The sequence below is a fragment of the Vigna unguiculata genome, chromosome 2 (genome assembly GCF_004118075.2).
Source record: "Vigna unguiculata cultivar IT97K-499-35 chromosome 2, ASM411807v1, whole genome shotgun sequence".
NCBI classification, from domain to species: Eukaryota; Viridiplantae; Streptophyta; class Magnoliopsida; order Fabales; family Fabaceae; genus Vigna; species Vigna unguiculata.
Genome location: NC_040280.1, coordinates 17,358,113 through 17,383,276, shown reverse-complemented (window position 1 = coordinate 17,383,276; position 25,164 = coordinate 17,358,113). Strand labels below are relative to the sequence as shown.

The 25,164-nt window shown below is 30.6% G+C and overlaps 2 protein-coding genes across 3 annotated transcripts; both read right to left on the bottom strand.

Annotated features, from left to right (window-relative positions):
* Nucleotides 1-2,843: 2,843 nt before the first annotated feature.
* LOC114173444 (transketolase, chloroplastic-like) lies at nucleotides 2,844-6,649 on the bottom strand. Its single transcript, XM_028057853.1, has 7 exons — nucleotides 6,152-6,649; nucleotides 5,448-5,538; nucleotides 5,248-5,353; nucleotides 4,888-5,170; nucleotides 4,534-4,682; nucleotides 4,289-4,442; nucleotides 2,844-4,051 (listed from the first exon to the last, which is right to left on the bottom strand). Exons 1-7 carry the CDS (start codon nucleotides 6,599-6,601, stop codon nucleotides 3,092-3,094), a joined length of 2,193 nt encoding a protein of 730 aa, XP_027913654.1. The 5' UTR covers nucleotides 6,602-6,649; the 3' UTR covers nucleotides 2,844-3,091.
* Nucleotides 6,650-21,969: 15,320 nt separating this feature from the next.
* LOC114168651 (methyltransferase N6AMT1) lies at nucleotides 21,970-24,893 on the bottom strand. 2 transcript variants are annotated; one of them, XM_028053549.1, is made up of 3 exons: nucleotides 24,691-24,893; nucleotides 23,067-23,182; nucleotides 21,970-22,960 (listed from the first exon to the last, which is right to left on the bottom strand). In XM_028053549.1, exons 2-3 carry the CDS (start codon nucleotides 23,067-23,069, stop codon nucleotides 22,190-22,192), a joined length of 774 nt encoding a protein of 257 aa, XP_027909350.1. In that variant the 5' UTR covers nucleotides 23,070-23,182; nucleotides 24,691-24,893; the 3' UTR covers nucleotides 21,970-22,189. The 2 variants fall into 2 exon arrangements, with proteins under 2 accessions (XP_027909350.1, XP_027909359.1); XM_028053558.1 differs by having other exon boundaries at nucleotides 23,067-23,134.
* Nucleotides 24,894-25,164: the final 271 nt, after the last annotated feature.

The following is a 25,164-nucleotide window of genomic DNA, read 5'->3' as shown; positions in this document are numbered from 1 at the left end:
TCAATTACATATTAGGTTTAATTAGTCGGATGGTACCCACTTTCGTTCGGATGTTTCAGTTTGGTCCACGCTTTTAAAAATGTTTCAATTACGTCCCAACTTTTGAAAAAGTGTCTCAATTAAGTCTCTTTCAGGAAAAAATTATTAACCCCGTTAACAGCGTGCCACATGCCAGTCTCTGGATTTTTTTATTTATTTTATTTATTTTATCTTTTGAATTTTTTAATTTGTCACATGGGAAGTCCCTGGTGTGACACGTGGCATTGTCAGTGCCACGTGGCAAGTTAGTGACACGTGTTAGTGTAACTGTCGAGTGTTATTGTCTTGATTTCAATTTACTACTCACATATGTTTATTTGTTTCAATTTAGTCTCAATATGTTTTTTCAAAATAGAGAAATATTAACTCTCTCTTATGAGTATAACATTTATACAAGTAATAAGTTTGCTCTCAAATTTAAGAGAGACAATATTGCACTATTTTGAAAAAAAAATATATAAATAATAAGTGTTGTCTCAAATTTCAAATTTAAGAAAGAGACAATATTACTCTATTTTGAAAATGACGTTATAACATATTATATTTTGTTAACTGGTAACCCATGTTTTGTTATTGATGACTTTTGCAACTAAATTTTAATATAAATATCAATACTTAATTTTGTAAGTCATTTTTAATAACAAATATGAATATAACATTTATGTAAATAATAAATTTCGTATTAAGAGAGACAATATTTCTCTATTTTGAAAAAAAATGGGACTAAATTAAATCAAAACGATATATGTGGGGACTAAATTGAAACAAATAGACATATGTGGACACTAAATTAAAATCAAGACAATGACCCTTGGTAGTGAGACTAACACGTGGCAGTACCTTGCCATGTGACACTGTTATGTGACACTAATAGTGTCACATGTCACACTAGAACCTAACACATGACAAAAAAAATTCAAAAAAAAATTTAAAATTCAAAAAAATTCAAAAATCCAGATACTGACACATGGCACACTGTTAACGGCGGCGTTAATAATTTTTTTCTAAAAACCTAATTGAGGCACTTTTTCTAAAGTTGGGACGCAATTGAAACTTTTTTTTAAAAATGGGACCGGAGTGCAACATCCGAACGAAAGTGAGTAACATCCGACTAACTAAGCCTAAATATTACTATACCTAATCATGTTTATTCTTTTCCCTCTTATATCTAATAAAAACTTAATTAACGAAAGTAACTTCTTGATTAATTATAATTAAAGTTTTCACCTTTAATCAAAGTAACTTCTTAATTATTAGCAAACTTCATTCAATCGTATGAAAGTTTCTAAATTTAACTAAAGTAACTTCTCACTTAAAATTTTAAAAACCCTTTGACTCATATGATTATTATTTTATGTAGATTTAACACTGTGCTAACTTGTTACAATATAAAAACTATTACTTTTACTAGATTATGAACCAAAAGACATAGATGAAAATAAATCACAACAAGAATCAAAAGAACAAACAAATTTATTCATCTAACCTTAGAATCTAATTAAGAAATTACAATGAAACTAACCCTTAAAACTTAGTCCTCCATGGAATAGAAAAGTAACATAAAAATAGAAGAAGAGAGGGTGGAGAGAGAGAATGAAATTAGGTCCCCCTAAAGGGTTCCAAAATTCCAAAGTTGCGAACTTGTCTTTTCTACTTCCCCTTTGTCTCTTTATATAAGACTTGGACTAGACTTTTCTATTGCTAAAATCTCTCAAATATTATTGGTTGTTCCTCTTCTGGGATGAGCGCAATTAATGGTTGTTGGGCGCTCCCCTGCTAGGTGGTCTAAGACGCGTGTTAGGCGGCACTCACTTCATGCACCTCTTCTAATGAAGCTACAACCTTCTTTTATCTATTACTCTTTTGGATTTATTAGGATCACATCACCGCTAGGCCAAAAGCTATGACCTTTAGTTAGGGTGTAACTCTTAGCATTCCAAACACTACGATTTGAATGTGACTTGACCCTCATGACTTTTGTCATGAGAGAATTGATGCACCCTGCAACAGTTTTTATATATTTGATGCACACAAAGCTAAAATAGTCGCAAAATCTAGAAGTGAAAAAACTTTTTACATAAATAAATATGGGTTCAAGTATTTACTAATTATAACTTGCATAGATATCATTTATTCGACACTTAAAAATTATGTTAACACATTATAACCTTGATGGTGAATCTACATATTGTAAAATATCCATCAATGTTGAAAAATTGGATAGTGAATGTGTTGTTTTTGTACATGGGTCATGAACTCTTCAACATAGATATACAACTCTTCAACACTTCAAAATTATGTTAACACAATATAACTTCCACAGTGAATCCTACATAATTGTAAAAGATCCACCAATGTTATAAAATTGGATAGTGAATGTGTTGTTTTTATACATGGGTCATCATCAACCAAGTAACAATAGTGATTGTGTATAGAACATCTTTAACTGAAAATAGGATATAAGCTTTGAATTTCAACAGCCAGCAAAACAGAGTCATTGATTATATTGTAAATACAGATTAAGAAAGTTGAACGAAAATAAAACCCCAAAAGTTAAATAAAAGTGAACATTAATCTAATATTTAGATTAATAGTTAAACATCAGGACATCCAACAACAGGAAAAAAGTTAAACAACGAGACTAATCTTTGAAAAATAACATTACGTAACAGCTTTTTGGACTACTGTAAAATTGGTTAAAAGGAGGTTGTTTATGTTCAGCAAAATCTAGTTATAGTTGCAGACTGATGATACTATTCATTTATAGTTGAATATCTATCGCTAAATTCATGAACATTCCAATATGAGTAATTTATATAAATATATAAAAAAAAACTTATTCATTTAGTACATATAGTTTACAACGATTTCCCTTCCAGCTTATTAAGTAGGAACCTCTCATTGCTTTTATAAATGGCAAATTTATCAGGAGAAATCCAGTAAAAACAGTGAGTGAGTGGAAACAACGTCTCATGCCAAAACAAGCTCTCGCAAATAAAAGCAAAAGAGAAAAATGAAAAGTTTTACATGAAAAGAAAGAAACTAAACCCCTCTAGATAAGCTCTTTTGCTGCAGCAATAACAGCTTCTTTTGTAATACCGAATTCTTTGTATATTTTTCCTGCTGGAGCACTAGCTCCAAAACGATCAATACCAATGGCTTTTCCCTTAGGTCCAACGATTTTCTCCCACCCAAATGTTGATCCTGCCTCGATGCTAACTCTGGCTGACACAGCACCAGGCAAAACACTCTCCTTGTATTCTTCTGACTGCTCATCAAAAAGTTCCCAAGAAACAAGGGAAACAACTCTAACACTCTTCCCTTCCTTCCTCAACTCCTCACCAGCTTTAGCAGCAATTTCCAACTCAGAACCAGTTCCAATCAAAATCACATCAGGCTTGTTGCCACTGGAGTTGTCTGAAATGGTGTAACCACCCTTTTCGACGCCTTCGATGGACGATCCAGGAAGATTGGGCAGTTTCTGCCGGGAAAGGGCAAGGATGGAGGGTCTCTTCCTGTTGAGCACTGCAACTTTGTACGCACCAGCTGTTTCATTACCATCGGCCGGACGAAGCATCAAAATGTTCGGCATTGCCCGGAAACTTGCCAGGTGCTCTATAGGTTGGTGGGTTGGACCATCCTCTCCAAGTCCTATTGAATCATGAGTCATGACATAAACCACCCTGGCCTCAGATAGCGCAGAAAGCCTTATGGCACCTCTCATGTAATCAGTGAAAACAAAGAAAGTGGCACAGTATGGTATCAGTCCAGGGCTGTGAAGAGCAATGCCGTTGCAGATTGCTCCCATTCCATGCTCTCTAACACCAAATCTAACGTTACGTTCTGCTGGAGTATCCTTTTGGAAGTCCCCAAACGTTTTTAGCAAGGTCATGTTGGAAGAAGCAAGATCTGCACTACCCCCCAGCAGACCCGGAAGAACCTTTGCAAGGGCATTGAGGTTTTGTTGAGACAGATTTCTGGTGGCATCAGCTGGGCTCTCTGGAGTGTATGTCTGATATCAAATTGAAAAGAAACTGATTTATATTCCAGACACAACTCACTGGAAATCAGTTTTTATTGCTACTTTTGAATGCAGATATGTGAAAAGGAAATTAAATAACAGGATATCAAACTGTGATACTCATTAACATCAGAGTCATAATCAAAATCTTGCACATTACATTATCTTAAAAGTTATCTCCAGACAAAGATGATGAACAAACAGTCTACAAGTTCAAATATTACTAACCGGAAGTGCTTCCTCCCATCCAGCAGGCAATTCACCATTGATTATAGATTTTAGTTCGGCGGCTTCTTCCTTGTATTTCCTTTCATACTCAGCAAACTTAATATTCCACTCAGCTTCAAATGCAGCACCCTCAGGGATGTGGCGACTCCAATGCCTGCAGATAAACAAGCAAATCTTATTCAGTATCATTTGTATACTCAGGAGTGTAACAGGTAAAAATAAATCTCTAATCCCATCATTCATACTTTTTGACATCCTCAGGCACATGGAATGGCTCATATGGCCATCCAAGGTTCTTCCTTGTGGCATCAACTTCTTTGGCACCCAGTGCACTTCCGTGCACACTGTAGGAGTTAGCTTTGTTGGGAGAACCATAACCAATGGTTGTTGTGACCTGTTAAATAGAACTAATCAGTAAACCAAACCAGTAACACTAGATAAACTGTCCATAATTTACTGCATTAGGTACAATGCAATTGAGTCTTAAGTAACAGAAATCATGTTTGAAACATTAGCTTAAAACATTCAGGATAAATAATGACAGATTATGATTGTTATAATAAAACAAGTTAGACATCTATGTTGCCTATTACTCTAACCTTGATCAGTGTGGGTTTGTCTTTGACAGATTTTGCTTCCTCAATGGCAGCACGGATATCCTCATAGCCATTATTTCCATTCTTCACCCAAATAACATGCCAGCCAAGTCCCTCAAAACGACTATCAACACTCTCGGTGAATGCAATCTCTGTGTTACCATCAATAGAAATGTGATTGTCATCATAAAATGCTATCAGTTTCCCCAGTCCCCAGTGGCCAGCAAGTGAGCATGCCTCATTTGCGATACCCTCCATTTGACAACCATCACCCAGTATAACATATCTGCATAAAACCAACACCATCAGTAAATCATTACACAATTAAAGCCTCACAAGTTGCATAAGATTTAGCTATTTTACGTGTAATGATCAACAATCTCGTTATCAGGCTTGTTGAATCTCGCAGCCAAGTGCTTCTCCGCAAGGGCCAAACCAACAGCATTGGCAATCCCCTGACCAAGAGGACCTACAAAAGTTGAACATAATAGGTGGATAACTAAACAAAATCAAAAAGAAAAAGAATCACTATTCTAGTGCACAAACTCAAAACAATATCAAACCTGTTGTAACTTCAACTCCAGGAGTTTCAAAATTCTCTGGGTGTCCCGGGGTTCTGCTCCCCCATTGTCGAAATTCCCTCAAATCCTCCTCCTAAAAAGTCAAAGCACCGTCAAACGAAACAATTTCACTTCAGTAAGGATCAAAATATACACAAAACTCATCCAGTCATCACACTTCCCACAAGATAAAAAAAAAAACAACACGCACTGAAAAACAAACACAACCCCATTACGAAAAGGAAAAGAAAAACTTTCTTTACAAACTAGCTTTCCTAGATCTGCTTGTGCCCACTAAAACCCCAAAACAAAACCATCCTAAAACCTAAATCACCCTACTTAGTTATATCAGAAATCTTTTAGATAAACCTCTAAAAGAATTAGAATTACCGGTATACGACAATGTGTGATTTGATAAAACATTTTATTGTAGAGATTACAAATGACAAACTGTCATTTCAGTTAATTTCAGTTAATTGGGATGCCGGAATCCGACATGTCTCATTGGCTGAATATCATGAAGCTCAGAATTATGGACGGATTGAATACTACTAAATAAAAAGGAATTCACTAACAAAAAGAATATGAAAGTCTAAATATAAGTTTCTATCTCTATCCACTTCGTGAAAGTAAAAATCAATATTTTTTCCCAAAAGCATAAAACTTTAACGGATCCGATCCACCCCATATGGATTCCCCATTCCTACCTTGACACTATCGAAGCCAGCAAGGTGCAGCAAAGCGTATTGGAGCATGCACCCGTGACCCGCGGACAAAACAAAGCGATCCCGGTTGAACCACTTGGGATTTTTCGGGTTGTACTTCATGACCTCGTCATAGAGCACGTGACCCATTGGGGCGCATCCCATGGGGAGACCCGGGTGGCCGGAATTGGCCTTCTCGACGGCGTCGATGGCGAGGAAGCGGATCGTGTTGACGGATTTCTCCACGAGCGCGACGTCGGAGGTGGCCTTCTCGGCGGTCTTAACAGGAACGGAGGCGCGCACATGGGTAGCGCGGCGACGGAGGGAGAGGGGAGGTGTGGGAGGGGAGGGGCGGAGTGAGGGGGAGAGGCGGAGAGAGGGGTGGTGGGAGGAGGGGAGAGGTGTGGGGCGGAGAAGGGCTTTGGAGAGGGAGAGAGAAGAAGAGGAAGCCATGGTTTTGACCGAGGAAGAGAATGGCTAGTAGGTGTAGGTGGAGTGAGGAGGGGCGGAGACAGCAGAGTTTTCTGATGTATACGAATCTCTTTATAAACTTCTTTGGTTTCACCTACTACTATTATGTCTTTGAAACAGACATTTCAAATACATCGGCTTTAATTATGTACTCAAGAGCCACACACAATTACAAGTGAGGAGAAAAGAGATTTATATTATTTTATTTATTAATCATTATTAGTATATATCTATAACAAAAGATTTTTTCTTATTCTATCTTTTTATCGTTAATTTTATCTTTATAATATAATTATTTATTAAATTTTTTAAAATAACAGTTATTTTTATCTTATAACAGTTATATATTAAGTTAATATATAAAATAAATTTATCTTATTTTTTTATTTATTAATAATTAATTTATCTATTTATTTTACTTTAATTTTAATAAATATAAATTTATTTTATATATTAACTTAATAACATTACATTATTATTATTTAGTAACATATTACCATTCATATATGCTAATATATATATATATATATATATATATATCATTAATACTTCAATTTGGATATATATTTATATCATATTCGTATTCGATATGATATTTTAAAATATTTTATTGATATTTATATATGAAATATCTAATTTATAAAGTAGAATTATTTTTATAATAAAAATAATTTATAATTTTTATGTTGACAATTTTAATAAACATTATTTTAATTTATATTTACACAACAATAATATATTTATTATATTTTTAAAAATTATTAACATTTTTTAATATATATATTATACATAATAATATATTATTTTTAAAATAAATGTATTAACGTACATATCTATACGTATTATATATGTATATTATAGGTTATAATTATTTAAAATGCAACCACTTTCAAATTGATGTTACAAGAAGACATGATCAAATGATTATAAGATTGCTCCCTGTAAGTGGTATTGAATATTACAAAATAAGGTTCACTCTTATAAATAGTTAAAGAACGCAATAATGTTATACCAAGAAATTAGATTTACACGATTAAAATTTTAAGATACTAAAATTCATAAAATCATTAATTCGTTTTAAATGTAAAAGCCCTTCTTTAAAGAAATCTTCCGTATACATGTATAGAGAGATTTTTGAAATAGTTATCGTAAATCTTTTTCTAGTTGGTAAAAGGTTTGGAAAGTTGGGAGTTGTTCTCCATTATTCAAAATTTAGAAAAAGTTAAATATTATTAATAAATAAAATAAAAGACTAAAAAAACATGAATTTAGAACATGACACATTTATACATGTTGTAATTTAATTTAGAAAAATAAAATTATAATGATTTTTAAAATAGGAGTATGTTTGAATTTTACTAAAATGTACCAGAAATAAAAATATTATTATAATATATATTAATTATAAATTACCTTACACAATGAGATAATGAACGTATGCTAGAAATAGACTACAGACCTTTTTTAATTTTTTAATTTTATAAAAAAAATGAAATAAATTCCTATTTTTTATTTGATTTAATTTACTTCTTTAGTTTTTAAAAATAGGATTTTAACTTGAGATATTTTTAATTAGTTAATAATATAATAGGAGATCAAGTTTTGTCTTCTTTTGTGAGGCTCTACGCATAGTAGGGAACGCACATCAATGTTTGGGTATGGCTCTGCGCGTGATAACCTACTGATCAGTTTTGTTAGGTGAAGGTTGGTGAAAATCAAAGAAAACAAATTATTTTGTTTTAACATTAATTGTTTTATTACGCTAATATTTTGAAATTTTAACATTTAATGTTAATCTAAGACGTTAAAGAGAATGTCTGTACCTTCTTAATTCTAGTTATTTATCTTCATTGATAGACTTATTTATATTGAATGAATTAAAACTCTATGCATTAACTTCAAAACAAGTAAAGTAAAAAACACCATGCAGAACAAAACTTGCCTAATACAATAATTTATTTCTATTTAAATTTAGTATTTATTTTATTAAATACATCACTAATTATTAAAATGAAAAATTATTTTTTAGTTGATTGAAAAACACTACTAATATTATGCATAGCATTATTTCTACTTTAAACCTATATTTTCTTTTTTAAAATATTAATTTGTATACTTTAATTCACTTCAACATATATAAGTATACTGATGGCAAAACTCTGTAAAATTAACCCAATTATACTTTTATTATTTATTTATTTGTTGCACTCAGCAGCCTCTGGTCCACACGTGGCCCATGGAGATCACAAGGGTCAGTGTAACTAACCCTTCAATTTAGCACTTTATGCCCTTAACCTTTTCCCTTCCCACCACTTTCACATTCATCAATAGTGCGAACAAAACAACAAATTATGACATCATCACTACGTTTTCGTTTTCATTTTCACATAATTTAATTTTCAATCATGTACCATAATGTTGTGGTTCCTGGATAATTTAATTTCATATATTGTTAAAAGTCTAACTATAACAATTGTTAAAAGAAAGAAAAAAATCACACGTCAACCCATTAGCATATAATAATGTAAAAACTTACGCAATAATGGAACGTTCAAAGTCTCTGGAATATATTCTTTGGTTATGCTTAATGGGTTTGAATTGAATAGAAAATGATAGAGCAGAAGCATAATTGGGTTTGGATTAACCTACAATTCTTGACTCCTCCTACTCCAGAAGTTGATGTTTCTTGACGAATGAGACTACTCAAATTGATCTTCCCTATGCCTTTATGTTCACCAATTATATAATATTCTTTCATTCTCAAGCATTTCTTAGGATTAGGATTGGAATTTTATTTTTTTTTATCAGCATTAGAAAGTGACAGGCAGAAAAAGAAATATTTGGATTAAAAATTTAAAGTTAGAAAGTAAAGGAGAAAATTAAAGCAAAAGAAAGGATGGTTTAGATTAAGAAAAATAATATAGAAGTTCCGACAATTATGAAAAAGTTTAGGGTGCGGTAAAATAAAGAAAACATGTTAATTGTAGGAATTTATAAAATAAACAAATTAATCTTGTATTAAAAATCGTACTTAATTAAGTGTTAAAAAATATTTAAATACATATAACTCACTGTAGTTTTATAAGAAACTTGATGTAAATAAATAAAAAAAAGTTTTAAATTACAATGAAAATAAATTTCTGCAATACGATAACTTTGAGAAATGGATAGGCAAAGGTAAGGAAAGAGAATGTTCATATGTGATGGATGGGTCTCACCAACTAATTGGGCACATATGGTTTCATTAATTATGCATGTACGAAGTATGGTTGGGATGGGAGGACAAATCAAATTAATATATATATTTCAAATTTCACAACTTTCTAGGATGAAACAATTAAGAATTGTATCACAAGTTTTATTATACTCATCTCTATTCTTGAAAAGCGTAGTTATATTTTAAATATAGGATAGATTTGAAAATTTTTAATTAAGTCTCTGATAAATTTATTTATTGAATTTTGAAATTTTGAAAATTTTTAATTAAGTTTTACATTTAAATGTTTTTTTTGTCATTTTTATGGTATGACAGTTATTTTACATCGTTATTTTATTTTTCTTAAATATTCTGAGATCATATTTTGTTATAAGAGACCTTTCCGGTTCTTTTCGATCTTTACGATGCATATACAAGGCTAGAAAGATATATAGTAGGAATAGCCCTTGGATACACAGGAAAAGCCAATAAAAGAGATTATAACAAGATCTTTCTCAAATATTATCTAACGAAAATTATTTTTAACTTTAATTAAAATTATAAATTTTAAAATAAAAAATAAAAAATATATAACTATAAAATTATGAATTATTAAATTATTAAATTACAAAAGAAAAAATACAATATGATAATTTTATAATTTCATAATTTTGTATTTTTATAATTTCATAATTTCATAACTTTATAATTACATAATTTTATAATTTTATATATTTTTATTTTATAATTTTGTAATTATGAAATTATATATTTTTACAATTTTATAATTTGTCAATTTTTGTAATTTTATATTTCTAAATTTTATAAATTTTTATTTTATAATTTTATAATTACATATTTTATATTTTGTAATTTTTTATTTTATAATTTTATAATTAAATTTTAAAAAAATTGTTAAATACAGTAAATATTTAGGAAAGATCTTGTTATTACAGTCGTGATAACAAGATATTACGTGACAACATTCAATGAGGGTGACCCAAGGTAGTCAAAATCGACATTTAAATCGTAAAATCGTAAAATCCTACCATTTTATATAGTGTTTATGAATCAGATCTCACACGTAATCAGAATTGTAATACAGTAAGTAGAATCCGTAGATTGTCAAACAAAATCGTAAAATTATGTAAATCTGTCATTTTTTTTTTCCAAATTTTCTGTTACACTACCTGTTCATATCCTTTGGTGAATAATTAAAACTTTACATTGTTACATGTGTTGCCACTCACTCACACAACCACCTTTCACCTGATTAAATTAAATATTAATACAATTAAAATTTATTTCTCAACAAAAAATTAATAAAGTCCAGTTCCAACGCACCACAACACTTCCTAATTAAAATTATAATTTAATTATAATTTTTCAATTTGCAATCACAATTTTGTATAGACTCGAAGCATAATAACGTTTAATATTTATTAATTATAACGTTATTATTTATTATTTCTAATATAAAGAAACATAATAACATTACTATTTATTATTTCTTGTATAAAGAAATTTATTTCTTCTTTTGATTTATATTCTCTCTGTTATTTTATTTTAAATCTTTTCGTATTTCCCTATTTTATTACATTAATATTTTCATACATGTTATTTAAAATTTCAAAGGATAAGATTGCATTGATTTCTATTCCTAGTAAAATCGAATAATTATTTCCATATATATATATATATATATATATATATATATATATATATATATATATATATATATATATATATTTGTAGGCATGTTAAATTTATTGTTTAGATTTGTGTTGAGCTACATCGAGACTTGGTTATCAACTCTTATTTCTCTTTTTGGTTTAGATACGGGATTAAAATGAAATAGTGACATGTCCAGTGCCTTCCTCCTTGCTTGCTATGATAATAATAATAAAGAATTTCAAAAGATTTGCAAGATAGGTTAGTATTTTAATCGTTTAGGTTGTTTTTGTAAATTGATTTGTTTCATAGTTAGATTTTACCCTTTTAAACTTGTTAGGATAATCTCTTTACAGTTTCTTAGGTTAGTTTAGTGCAATTGCAATTTCTTGGCCATTCTAGTAGAGTTTTTGATGTTTAAGTAGTGAATTTTAGAAGTTTTGTTAAGAGTTAATTTTTGAGTAAATTTGTTTCCATTCTTAGTTTGTTAGAACTTGTGTAGACAATTTATAGTTTAAAAAATATTTTAAAGATGTTTTTGTGATTTTTAATTGCTAAAATATGATATATCTTATAGTAGTTTTTAACCGTCAAAAAATATATATTTTGTGGTGATTTTTAATTGTAAAAAATTATATATTTTTTGACAGTTTTTAACAATAAAAAATTATATATTTTTTGGTGTTTTTTAATCGTCAAAATATAATATATTTTGTGACGGTTCTTAACAATCAAAATATGACAAAATATCATAAAGTAAAAGTAAATTTTATAGAGGTTTTTAATCACCGGTAATTTTTTTTTCTTTGTTGACAACAATACCAGCGGTTAAAATTTTTCTAACACAAACTTTTTTGACATGTGTAATTCTGACGATTTTTCAAACCGTCAGAAATTTCAATTGTGACCATTTTTTAGCGTTACAACTTGTAATTTAACCTCCACAATTGTCCACTTTTTTGTAGTGCTTTAATATTATATTATTTAGTCAAATTACCGAGAATTAACCATATAATTAAGTTAATATATGGCGTACCAAAATCCTTTGTTAGGTTGAGTAGGTATACAAGCCCTTCAAACTTGGAAGTTTTACATGCATGTGAAATGAACTTGCTACGACTGTAGTTGGTCGTGTTGTAGTCGGCTTATGTATGAAGGGGTATTGAGTTGTTGCGACTATTGGTCGTCTTTGACCGTGATATAGTCGACTTTTTGACACAGGTGGATTGAGTATATATTTGTGTCTGTACCCGTACCAGCTTTCTCACTATTTCAATATCAATTAACTAATTTTTATAAGGGTGTTCTCACTGTTGAATATCAAAATAAGGGTATTCTCGTTTCTTCAATATCAAATATTTAGAAAAAAAATTATAATTGTATACATTTCAAATTAGAATACCAAATAAAATTTTATAAGAACTAAAACATTTATTAAATTTACAAATTTTAATGAAACTTAACTAATAAAATTTAAAAATATTTTTAAAAAAATAAAAAAAGAAAACAATTATTCAAATTAAAAATATTTTAAATGTCTCTTACATCAATCTTTTAAATTCTATTGAAATTTATTATTTTATACACTAATAAAAGTTATAAAACATCATTTGATCAAAATCACAAAAAAAAAGAACAAAGATTAAACTAACAATAATTAAAATTTAACATAAATTTTTCATCTTTTGAACTTTAATATATGTTGGATGGTGACAAAAAAAATTCATGACAATTACGTTAAATTATTATATTATAGTAAATAGAATTTATTTATACAATCATAGTAATAAAATCACACTTATGGTAATGAGTTAGAAATTAGGTTAAATTACCTTTTTGATCCCAATTTTCGTCCAGTTTTGTCAAATCAGTCATACTTTTGTTTTTGTGTTCAAATAGGTCCTAATTTTTGTCAATTTTGTTCAATTTGATCCTTTTTTGCTAATATCGTTTAAATCATTTACACCATTTCGCATTTTGCGGACCAAGTGCGGACCGGGCCTAAATAGTCTGAGACGGCCCGCATGTTCACCCATAATCATAAGGTTGATCCATATCATCTAAGGTTGTAACACCCCATTCAGGATGTCACTTGAAATTTATAAATCGCCAATACTTTCAAAAAACTAACTTTGATACCATCATTTGAAATTGAACGTTTCTAAAACTTAATTTCTCCAAAGTAAATCAACATTTAAAATCAAACAAAATCGATTTAAATCATCAAAGAAAACTTATTACAAATTCTTCCAACTCAAAACAAACTTCTAAAATTATCAAACTATTACATCTTATTACAAAACATTTCCTAATGTTTTCCAAAAAAAAAAAAAACTCCCAAAGGCTTCCCCAAAGAGTCTCCTCATAACTATGCTTCTCTAACTACATTTGTATCAACATCTGCTCTCGTATAACACAAGTTATACGAACATCACAGGTGAAAACCATAACCACCAACATGCAAGGATGAGCCAACCAGATAAAACATATCACATAACAATATATTGCCAACATACAACTTACCTAGCATGATCACATATGTTCATAAACTCAACTAATTCATATTACCACCAAGTAATATTAAACGATATGTCATTCTCTCATAACCAACCAATTACCTTCCTTGCACACCAACGCCTCTTGGAAAGGGCCTTTCCCATGTTTTCCATAAGACTTACAAGCAACACTTCTATATGCTCAACAAAGCCTTAGGTTTGTTAAGCTCATACCAAAGCCTTATGGCTGAAAGAAACTTTTTTACCTGACTCACCAAATCCCTTTGGGTAAAAGAACCAACCTAACTTTACAATTATGAGAGAATTCATACCCCCACCATCACATACATACATACATACATGCATATATACATGTATATAACATTATCATATGATCAATAATATTTCAACTCATTATGTGAATTCATCATAAATGATTTAGCATATCACTTCATACATATATAATCACCATAGAACTTGCAATCACATTCACAACAAGCAAAACACACTTAACAAACAACCTAACATTCAAAATGCCTAAAAATAGGTCTCAACACACAAAATGCCAATCAGCCAACGACCACTTTGCATCGTAAGAATGCTTGCTCTGCGACCATGTTGCTCGCCCAACGACCATGTAAGACCTGTAAAAATTAAATAAATAAATAAATATTTATTTAATAAACATGGGGGAGGAATCGATAAATTAATTAATGTAGAGTTATGACAAAGGAATAGTACTAGCTTAAATGGTTGATAGTGCTTGGTTATGTTGAGGGGTCTTGGGTTTGAGTCTTGTGTATGTCATTAGTGTGTTAATTTAATTGTTTAATTGTTTTGAATATGTGCTTTACCATGAAGTGTGATAATATAATCATAAATGTGTATGAATTATCACAAAACATGGATTAGTTGGTTGGTTGTGCATTTACTTGGTAATTGTATGGATGTGAGTATTGGCATTTGATGGCCATTAATCCATAATTTCGTTTTATTATTATTTATAGGGCTGAAAAAGGAGAGGAATAGGTGAATTAGAGGGAGGATAGAGTAGAAAATTGTGTGGTTGAGTAGTTAGAGTTGTGTGAGTACAAAGTTTGATCTAAGAAGAGGATAGAAGGATGTTTTGGTGGTGGAGGCAAGGTTGAATCAAAGCCTTGAGAAGAAGAATATTTGGGGTGCTTTTAGGAGCGGGAAAATCCAGGTAAGGGGAGCTTTAATTGTTTGTTAACTTCGTGCTGATGAATTTTATGATGTGTGAAGTTTGGATGTCTCTTTTCCTTTGTTATTACGCTATTTTTTTTAGGTTTCTGTGTTTCTGCCTAGAAACTGCCTAGCGACATTGAAGGCCCGCCAAATGACACATGAGTAACCCAATTTTCTGGGTTCTGGCACGAATCGCCTGGCGATGATGAATGCTCACTAGGTGACGTGAGCAAATTTGGTTCATTTTTGGGTTTCTGTGAATTCTTGGTTATTCTGATTGAGGGAAAATGGTCTTTAGCAATTGGTTGAGTGATGAATGTCATGAATTGATGGATTGTGTTGTGTTTTTGAGGTATTGGATGCATAATTGTGTGTATGAACATAAATGCATATTAAGGTTTGAAAAAAATATGGATTATGAGTTTCAAGGGATAATTGTCGTAGAAAATGTAATGAAACTTTGTGCGTTTGAGTTTCAATGGAGTATATGTGGAATTAAACACATGACTAGAAGATATTTGGTGGAAATTGATGAAATGAAGGAAATTTGGAGTTTTAGGGTTCGCACAGTTGCTGGAAAACTCTGGGATTTACCCAAAACTAGATGCATCGCTTGGCGGTACTCAGGTTGCTGCCAAAGGCCAACGTAGTAGAAGCTGCATTGTGTGTTTTGTGATGTGAAGGTTATGGGATTGAAGTTTTGTTTGTGGTGGTTACCTTATTTTATGCAGGGATAATGAGATAATAGATAAAACATGTAATGGTCGTGGGTTAATACATGGAAGGTGATGGTTTATTGATGTTAAACGTGACTTTAGTTTGAGGTTTTGGGATGAATGAAGTGTTGTAGCTATTGTTTGGAGGTAAGTTTAATGTAGCGTGAGTTAGAAGCATGGTTAGGTTCTATTGTGAGTTTTTAGGAGCTTGGATGTTCTTTTGGTTTAGTGACATATTGAGAATTGCTTTACTGGTGAACACTTGTGTATCCATATAGATGAATGGGATGTGCAGAAAGCTGTAGTTGTGCAAATGAGTCCTATTGATTTTTCTGAATGTGCATTGAGTTTCATTTCACGTCTAATTGTGAGTCCTAAGGTGAGTATTATAATTGGGTGTATAATTAAATTTAAGGGTGCCAATTGTGAATGTTTAAGTATTCCTTGATGAGTAATTTCTCTGATTTGTTGTGGTGCTAGAGGGGTGTTGAATTGTAAAAAGATGGAGTTAGCGTTCAAGATGTGTGTCTGTGATGCATTGGTGTATTAGTAATGATTTTGCATTGCCTAAACCAATAAAATCCTCTTTACTATTGTACTACCTGACGCTGGTGATGTTTAGAGCTGGAGTAGGGGCTAGCGGTTGGGGTTCCTTTGAGGAGCTGTTTTGACTAGTTTGTAATTTCCAATTAAGTTGTTGTTGGAACATGATTTTTTTTAATGAATTAACTTTGGATTTTGAATTATGACGTGATTAATAAAGTTTTGATTTTTCTGTACTTTAGAAAAGACTCTAAAATGCTGAGTTATTAACATTACTATTTTCTTTTATTTAAATTAGTAATATCCACATAGGATATTACAGACCACACCCGTTGTTACCCAACGATCACCAATCGCCCAACGACCACTTCACGTCATAATTTTCTCTCACCCAGTTACTACACCACTCGTCTAGTGACCCTTTTGCCTCGCAAAATTTGCTCGCCAACAACCAACCCTTTCGTCCAATGACCAGACATGTATAAAACCCTAAAAAGAAAACTATGCACATAATAAGAATCAAAACATGACCACCAACCCATAACAATGTTCTAACCAACCATGCTACTCTTCGCTTTGATATAAATTATTATTTATGAATTTAAATAATACCTCCTACGTCAAACTTACCCTCTATGAAATTTTAATTATTTTTCTTGGATCTTACAAAGGCCATTATCTTGCCTTGAATTAGGACCTCATGCTATTCTCACCACATGAACCATTCTACTCTATATGAATTTGAATGATCATTAGAATGTCAGGATGTGACCTTACTTGAATCCATAGATCACTACTTACACTATATTACAACCAAAAGAATTTCCCATGAATTTTCCTTTATCATTCTCTTATGAGCTCAGAATCACTCACATATATAAATAAAATATATCAAATCTGATCTTAGTATACTATCATCAATCATACAAATCATGCAGTATTTGAAAAAATAAAGACACAATATCAGAGTAACTAGCGCTCAACGGTGGTGCTCAACCCTAGAGCTCTTGTAAACTGCAACGCTCAATGGTGAAAAGTTGGCGCTTAGCGCCATGGAGCTAGAACTAAAGCTCCAGATCTATAGAGTCTCACTTGGCGCTCAACATTAACGTTCAACGCCAGAGCTCTCGTAAACCGCAACGCTCAACGGTACACCATAAACTAGCAGTTCAGAAAATTTGGAACTTGTGTAAATGACCAACTGGACACCTTTCTTGTAGCATTTTTGATTCAAAATAGTTTAGAGAGTTTAAAATTAGTACCCAATTGCTCAAAAACACATATTTCCATTTTTACTCAAACTATGGCCAACTCAAATCAATTTCAAAGCAATTCAACATGCATACCTCAATTCAACATAACACATCACACTTAAATACCAAAATGATCATTTTAATTTGAAATCCAACAAAAACCCAGCTTCCCTTACCTTTAATGCAGCCGAAGTTTGAAACATAAAACCCCAAGATGATTTGGGCACCAAAACCCCCAATTCAACCTAGAGAAGCCAAAACAAAAGAACATAGAGAGGGATGAGGCTTTGGTCAGAATCAAAGTAGAATCAATGTCCTAAGACCCACATGCATTCAAAATGCAACAACCCCCAAACTAAAAGAGAAGAAAAAGGTTGAATTTTCAACTTACGTAGATGAAGAAATTGTTCAGGTGGATTCGAAGAGGACTTTATCTTGGTCCCAAATTTGGTCTTTAATTCACGAGAAGATGAGGATCAAATGAGAAAGAGTAAGATGAGATGCTTAAGAGATGAGCAAATAAGAAAAGATGGGAAAAAAAGAAAACTGAGAGTGTTTTTGATTATTAAAGCTGACCGAAAGAGAAAAGGTGGATTTTACAATATAAATTTTAAATTTTTTAATTTTATTTTAATTTCTTAACGGTACAAAAAATCAATCTTATTAGATAAATTTTAATTTCATTAATTTATTTTAATTCAATTAATGGTTAGATTAATTAAATATTTGTTTAATATTTAATAATTGTTACTTGTTTTAATAAGATTTAATCTTACCTTTGGTCCTCATTTTCATAGTAAAATCTCAATTTGGTCCCTCTATTTTTTTTCATCTTAATTTGGTCCCTTCCGTTAGTGGTACAATAACACCGTTAAAGGGGGTGTCACATGTCAGTTCCTGAATTTTTTGACTTTTATTTGATTTTTTTTATTTTTGATTTTTGATTTTTGAATTTTTTTATAAAAAAAATTGCCATATGTCAAATTGTCATCATGCCATGTGGTAGTGACAGAGTGATGTGGCAATGACAATAACATGTGTCACCTATATGTCAGGTGTCATTTCCACTTCCTCAATTTGGTCCCTTTATTTTAATTTGTGTCTCAATTTAGTCCCAATTTTTGTAAAAATTGAGCAATTTTGTCCCTCTCCAAATTGAAATAAAATTTAATTTCTATATAAATGTACACAAATATTTCTATCAAAATTGATATTTCAAGTAAATATTTTTAACAAAATTAAGTTTATTTAATTAATATTTTACATGAACTTTATTTAAAATTGTTTTAAAGTTATTAATAGAAAATAATATAATGGAAAAAAAATTCATAAATTATATTGATATTTTATTACATCATACTTTAATATTATTTTTTTATTTGAATTTATATTTCAAATACTTGTATATTTTTAAAATGTGTAAAGTTCAATAATTTGTACACAAATGTCTGAATTGTTGAAAAAATAATAATTATAAAAATTTTAAAATAATTTTAACTAGTTCATATAACAATCAAAAACATATAAATTTAAAATTTGAAAATAATTTAAGTAAAGTTGAATGTGAAACACAAATTTAAATAAATTTAGTTACGTTAAAAATATATAATAAAAATATCAATTTGAATAAAAATATCAAATTTAATAAAAATATTTGTATAAAATTTATATAAAAATATTTTTTTTTTCAATTTGGAGAGAGACGAAATTGCACTATTTTTACAAAAATATGGACTAAATTGAGACAAAAATTAGAATACAGAGACCAAATTGAGAATGAAGAAATGACACATGGCATAATATTGACACATGGCATTATCACTGTCACATCACTTTGTCATTGCCACGTGGCATGACGACATTTTGACACATGAAAATTTTTTTATTTTTTAAAAAAATTCAAAAAATAAATAAAAATTCAAAAAATTCAGAAACTGACACGTGACACCTCATTTAACGTTGTTACTATGCCACTAATGGAAATGACTAAATTGATATAAAATTTCCCAAAATAGGGACCAAATTGAGATAAAAAAAATAAAGAGACCAAATTGATATTTTGCTACGAAAATGGGACCAAAGACATAATTAAACATTTTCATTAAAAGAAAAATACATATTAATATGAAAGTTTATTGAAAAAAGTTTTTTAAGATTAAATAAGTGTTTAGTAATATTAACTATTAATAAATTTAAATAAAAACATAAAGGTATTATATTGAGATTGTGCTTTTTGTTATTATACTAGAAACAAATTATATTAATTGTATTAAAAGTAAACTATATCAATATTTATTAGTCAAGTGACTATTTACCCTTTTAAATTTATTGCACATTCTCAATATCTTTTGTCAAAATAATGATTTAAGTGTTTTATGTAAATCACAAGTACAATAATTTCTAAAGATAGGAATACTAAACTTCAGCTAAGGAATTATAAGAGATTTGAAAGTCATAACGAGATCCAATGATATGTTTATATCTTTAAGAACTGTAAATAATTCTAAGGTTAAAATACTCTGTTGGTCCTCGTTTTTGTCGCAGAATTTCAATTTGGTCCTCGTATTTTTATTAGTCTCAATTAGGTCCTCATTTTTGTAAACTAGTATCAATTAGGTCCTTTCCGTTAGTAGATAACTAACACCGTTAAGTAGGTGCCACGTGTCAGCTTCTCATTTTTTTGAATTTTTTGAACTTTTTTGAATTTTTTTTTTGAATTTTTTTGAATTTTTTTGAATTTTTGAATTACTTTTATTAATTTTTTTTATTTTTTTAAAAAAATATTTATGCCATGTGTCACTTCTGTAGTGTGCCATGTGTCAATGTAATATAGTGACACGTGTCAAATTAATGTATGAATCTCAATTTGGTCATCATATTTGTTAAATTGATTTGATTTGAGTCCCAATTTTTTAAAAAAAAATTTAATTTCAGACACTCCAAATTTAGACCAAATTTTACTTTTATATAATGTTATGATTATTTTTATTAAAATTGATATTTTTATTAAATATTTTAATAATATTAATTATATTTAATATTAAAATTTTAAATATATTTATTTTAATTTTTTATAAAATTATTTTAAAATTTTACATTTGAATTTATAAAATTGTTATTTTTAAGCCAACTCTAAAATATTGTTGATATTGAATATTATACAAATATTTCGAATATAAATTTATTAATCTATATATTTATAATTTTAAAATAAAATTTAAATAAAGTTTAATGTAACATATAAATTTAAATAAATTAAATTTTGTTAAAAATATGTAATAGAAATATCACTTGTAATAAAAGTATCATCATTACATTTATTAAAAAATTAAATTTGTTCTAAATTTGGAGCACATGAAATTAAAATTATTTTAAAAAAAATTGGGACTGAAATCAAATCAAATTAACAAATATGAGGACCAAATTGAGATTCATACAATAATTTGACACGTGACAGCATATTAGATTGACACGTGGCACACTACAAAACCTGACACGTGGCATAAATATTTTTTTTAAAAAAATTAAAAAAAAATTAAAAATTCAAAAAAAATTCAAAAAAATTAAAAAATTCAAAAAAACGAGAAGTTGATACGTGACACCTACTTAACGATGTTAGTTCTCTACTAACGGAAAGGACCTAATTGATACTAATTTACAAAAATGAGGACCTAATTGAGACTAATAAAAATACGAGGACCAAATTGAGATTTTACTACAAAAACGAGAACCAACGGAATATTTTAACCTAATTTTAATTATCCATAAGTATTTGTGTGTAGTCTTAAATTGCTTAATGCTATCTTTGTATTTTCTTTTTCAGTTTATTCAATTGCTTTAAATTATTGATATGCTTTGCCAAGCATACGCATGGTTAGAAGTTTGTAAGTAATAGAAATCTAATTTAAAAAGAAAAAAAAAATCTTATTTTTAGTGCTTATTCTAAAAAAAATCAACCGATAAATTTGTTTCTTATCTAGACTACGAAAATTAATTACTTTTACTTTTGTACAACTAAAAAAAAAATCTTTTAAATTACTGAATAAATAGGTACCTGTATTTGCTAATATGAGTAGGTAAAAATCTAGTATACCTCAGGATATTAACACAAATGACTAGTTTTAAATCAACATTAACAATTTTTAGGTTCTGGCCTAGAGAACCATTGGATCTTGAACAAATGTCAAAATAGAGAGTTAATGAAAGTAAAGATAAGTATATCAATTGGAAAACAATCTAATTAAATGGAATGAAATAAGCGAAGGAAATATTAGAAGAAGCTACTAAGAAAAACCTTGCTAAAAGTGGTTTTTAGTGAAAATTTAGTTTTTCACAATGTTTTGAAGCTAGTCAATTGATCCACAAAGCTGACCTCAGCTAACAGGAGGAATTGGTCGCTGTATTTCTAAGCATTCTGAATGCCATGGCAATGCAAACATAACAGTTGCCAGACAAAACATCCTAGTATCAGAAATCATTTGTTTTCTCAATCAACACTTGTTGTCACTATTGGTGCCTCTCCAAAGTGAAAATAAAGGAATATGTGTAAGCAAGGAGCCTATGAACCCAGAAGCAGATTGGTTTGGTTCATCCTTTTCAATATCAAAATCCCGCCAGAACTTGATGATATGGAGACTTTCTTCCTCTGTGGATCTTTGGACAACAATCTTAGAACCATAGCCTTTCTTTCTCATTTGTTGGCATATCTCAGAAGGATTGTTTGCAGTGAGGGTCACCATGTATAGCCATCCCTTTTCTGACAAAAGGCGGTCTGCAACCGGCAAAATCTTATCGATCACACTCCGGCCATTCTCCCCACCGGCCCAAGATGAGGTAATACCTTCCACACCAACTTCATCTTCAGGGGTAGGCACATAAGGAGGGTTCACAACCATAACATCAACCAACCCTGCCAAACGCTCCTCTAGTCCAGCTGCAATATCTGTTACTACCAACTCAACACCAACCCCATGTGCTACCATAGTCTTTCGGGTCACCTCCACTGCATGAGGGTTGATATCGGTCGCAATATAGTTCACACCATAACCTTCCTGCCCCAGAATAAGAGCAAGGGAAGTGATGACATATCCACTTCCACAGCCTATCTCCATGCACAGTGATGGATGATGTTCCAGCAGGTTATTGCGATCAGCTAGAAGAGCATCAACCAGTGCAAAAGAATCATCACATGGTTCATAAACCTCCTGATGGGAACTCACAAGGCGAATTTGAGCAGTTCTTGGTAATTCTTTGTATGAAGCCTACCATTGAACAGATAACTGTCAGTAAACCTCAAATGTTCAATCCAATTCACAAGTAAAAAGGGTCTGGGGAAGTAGCAGCAACAAAAGATTTTGCCCACCATACCATTTTACCGGTGTTCACTTTGGCATTGATACACGGATGACCTTTGTTGAATCCAGCTCTGACTGGCACTGCTCAATTTCAAGACAAAATTTACAATCAATTTCTTCCTACTCCTCCTGAGCCAGAAACGGCAGAATAATTTAGTTGTTGATATTAATATTAAAATAAAAGTAACCAGAAGCAGTAGAAAAAATAAACTAAAAAATGAAAAATGCGGGGAAGTAAACGTGATGTGAATCTTGTTGATGCAGTATATTGATCAGATATAATCATATGCTTTCAAATGCAAGCATGATCGAATCCAATATACAAGAGCCAAGGGTTCTATATATAAGCATTCAGAATTTCTTTAAATTAACCTTTTCATCCAGTAGAGTCTAGAAGCAGAACTGACGCATGAAATCATTTAACGTAGGAGTCCAAGACCCCAATCTATGCTAGTATTCTCCAAAATTACATGGCATTATTCGAACCAATGTTCTAACTAATGATTACGATAGTTGGTTCTGGTTCTGTACCATACAATTGTTTTTTGGCAGGGAGAATCATAAATTTTAGTCTTGAACAATCTTATATTAGAAATCATATCAGTAGATCAATCATTGATCACGTTAAATATTTGAAACAATAACAGATCACAACCAAGCCATGAGTTGCATCCAAGAGTTGACCATCATAAGGAGCAAGGACAATAACTAGGGGGAAACAAGTAAAAATAATATGATAATCCAACATATTAAAATCAATTTCCACATAGTGTTTAATCTCCAAAGACACAACAATGGAGCTTGAACATTTCACACTTTTCTTTTGTGATAATGTCTTCTTCAAAGTAGAATGCTTAATGAAAAGTAAAAGAAAAGGGGAACTCGTGCAACTTCCAACAATGGGAGAGAGTGAAGTGAATCCAATGCATTCAAAAACACATTATTGTTTAGCAATGTGTAATATTTGACACAATTTAGTGGAAGGGCTGGTGTCTTTAACATGATGCCAGCAGCTTGAACCAATCCTAATTAAATCCATACATGTGAAGAGAATACAGTGAACATGTGGGTGGCTAAAAAAGAATATTTGATGATGTAGATAACAAGTCTTCAAGTTTTCCAATTAAGACACTGAAGTAGAGCCACAAACAATAATCAAAAACCCACTCTGTAATAAACTTACAAGTTATATAGAGAGGCATAAGAAGATTGAAAAAACCAGTGAAAAGACGCGTAACAGGAGAAATATGTCTTCATATTATTTACATATATTTTCTAAGGTAGGACACCCTTGATAGAACGAACAATAGGTACAAACTATCCAGGGAAGAGTGTAAAATAAAGAAATAGAGAAAACAGAGTGGCAAGTTAAGGGAAAAAAATTATCTCCATAAGCAGGAATGTGACATGTAAATACAATACAAGACACTCCAGTTGCGTGGTCGATGAAACCAGGAATTCATAAATCCGTTCAGACTATGGATGTAACACACATCCTTCACCACAAACTCATGCCTAATGCTATTGATTTCAATTGAGCAGCAACCAAGAGTCCTTTGATGCAAACAATGAATATTCAAATAGGGTAAGAAAAGAACAACATGGACATGTGGATAAAGTGGGCGTAACAAACTCACCGGCGGTCGCCGCCTTCGCACTCGCCGTCCTCGCGATTCTCCGCAATCGCAGCCCTCGCTGTTGCCGGGGCTCTTCGTCCTCGCCGTCGAAGCTCGCCGCCCTCGCTGATGCCGGCGCTCTCCACCACGCTGCCCTTGCTGCTGCCTTTTGTTATTCTACTCCTTTTTCTGTTCGTGCCTACGTTGCTTTTACTATTGTGCTTTCTATCTCGAGTATAATTAGAATTTGAAGAAAAAAATGGAATTACCATTTTTTATAAATTTATTAGTTGTTTCATACATGAATATTTTATGAATTACCAATCCTTTTATAATTATATTATGAACCTAATTTTTTATAATTATATTATGAACCCATTTTATAAATTATATATAAGTTATTTTTATAATTTATATTATTTTTAATATTTTTATTTACAAATTTAATTTTTCATCTATTTATGATATTTAAGAGTCGATTACAATCTTTGAGTT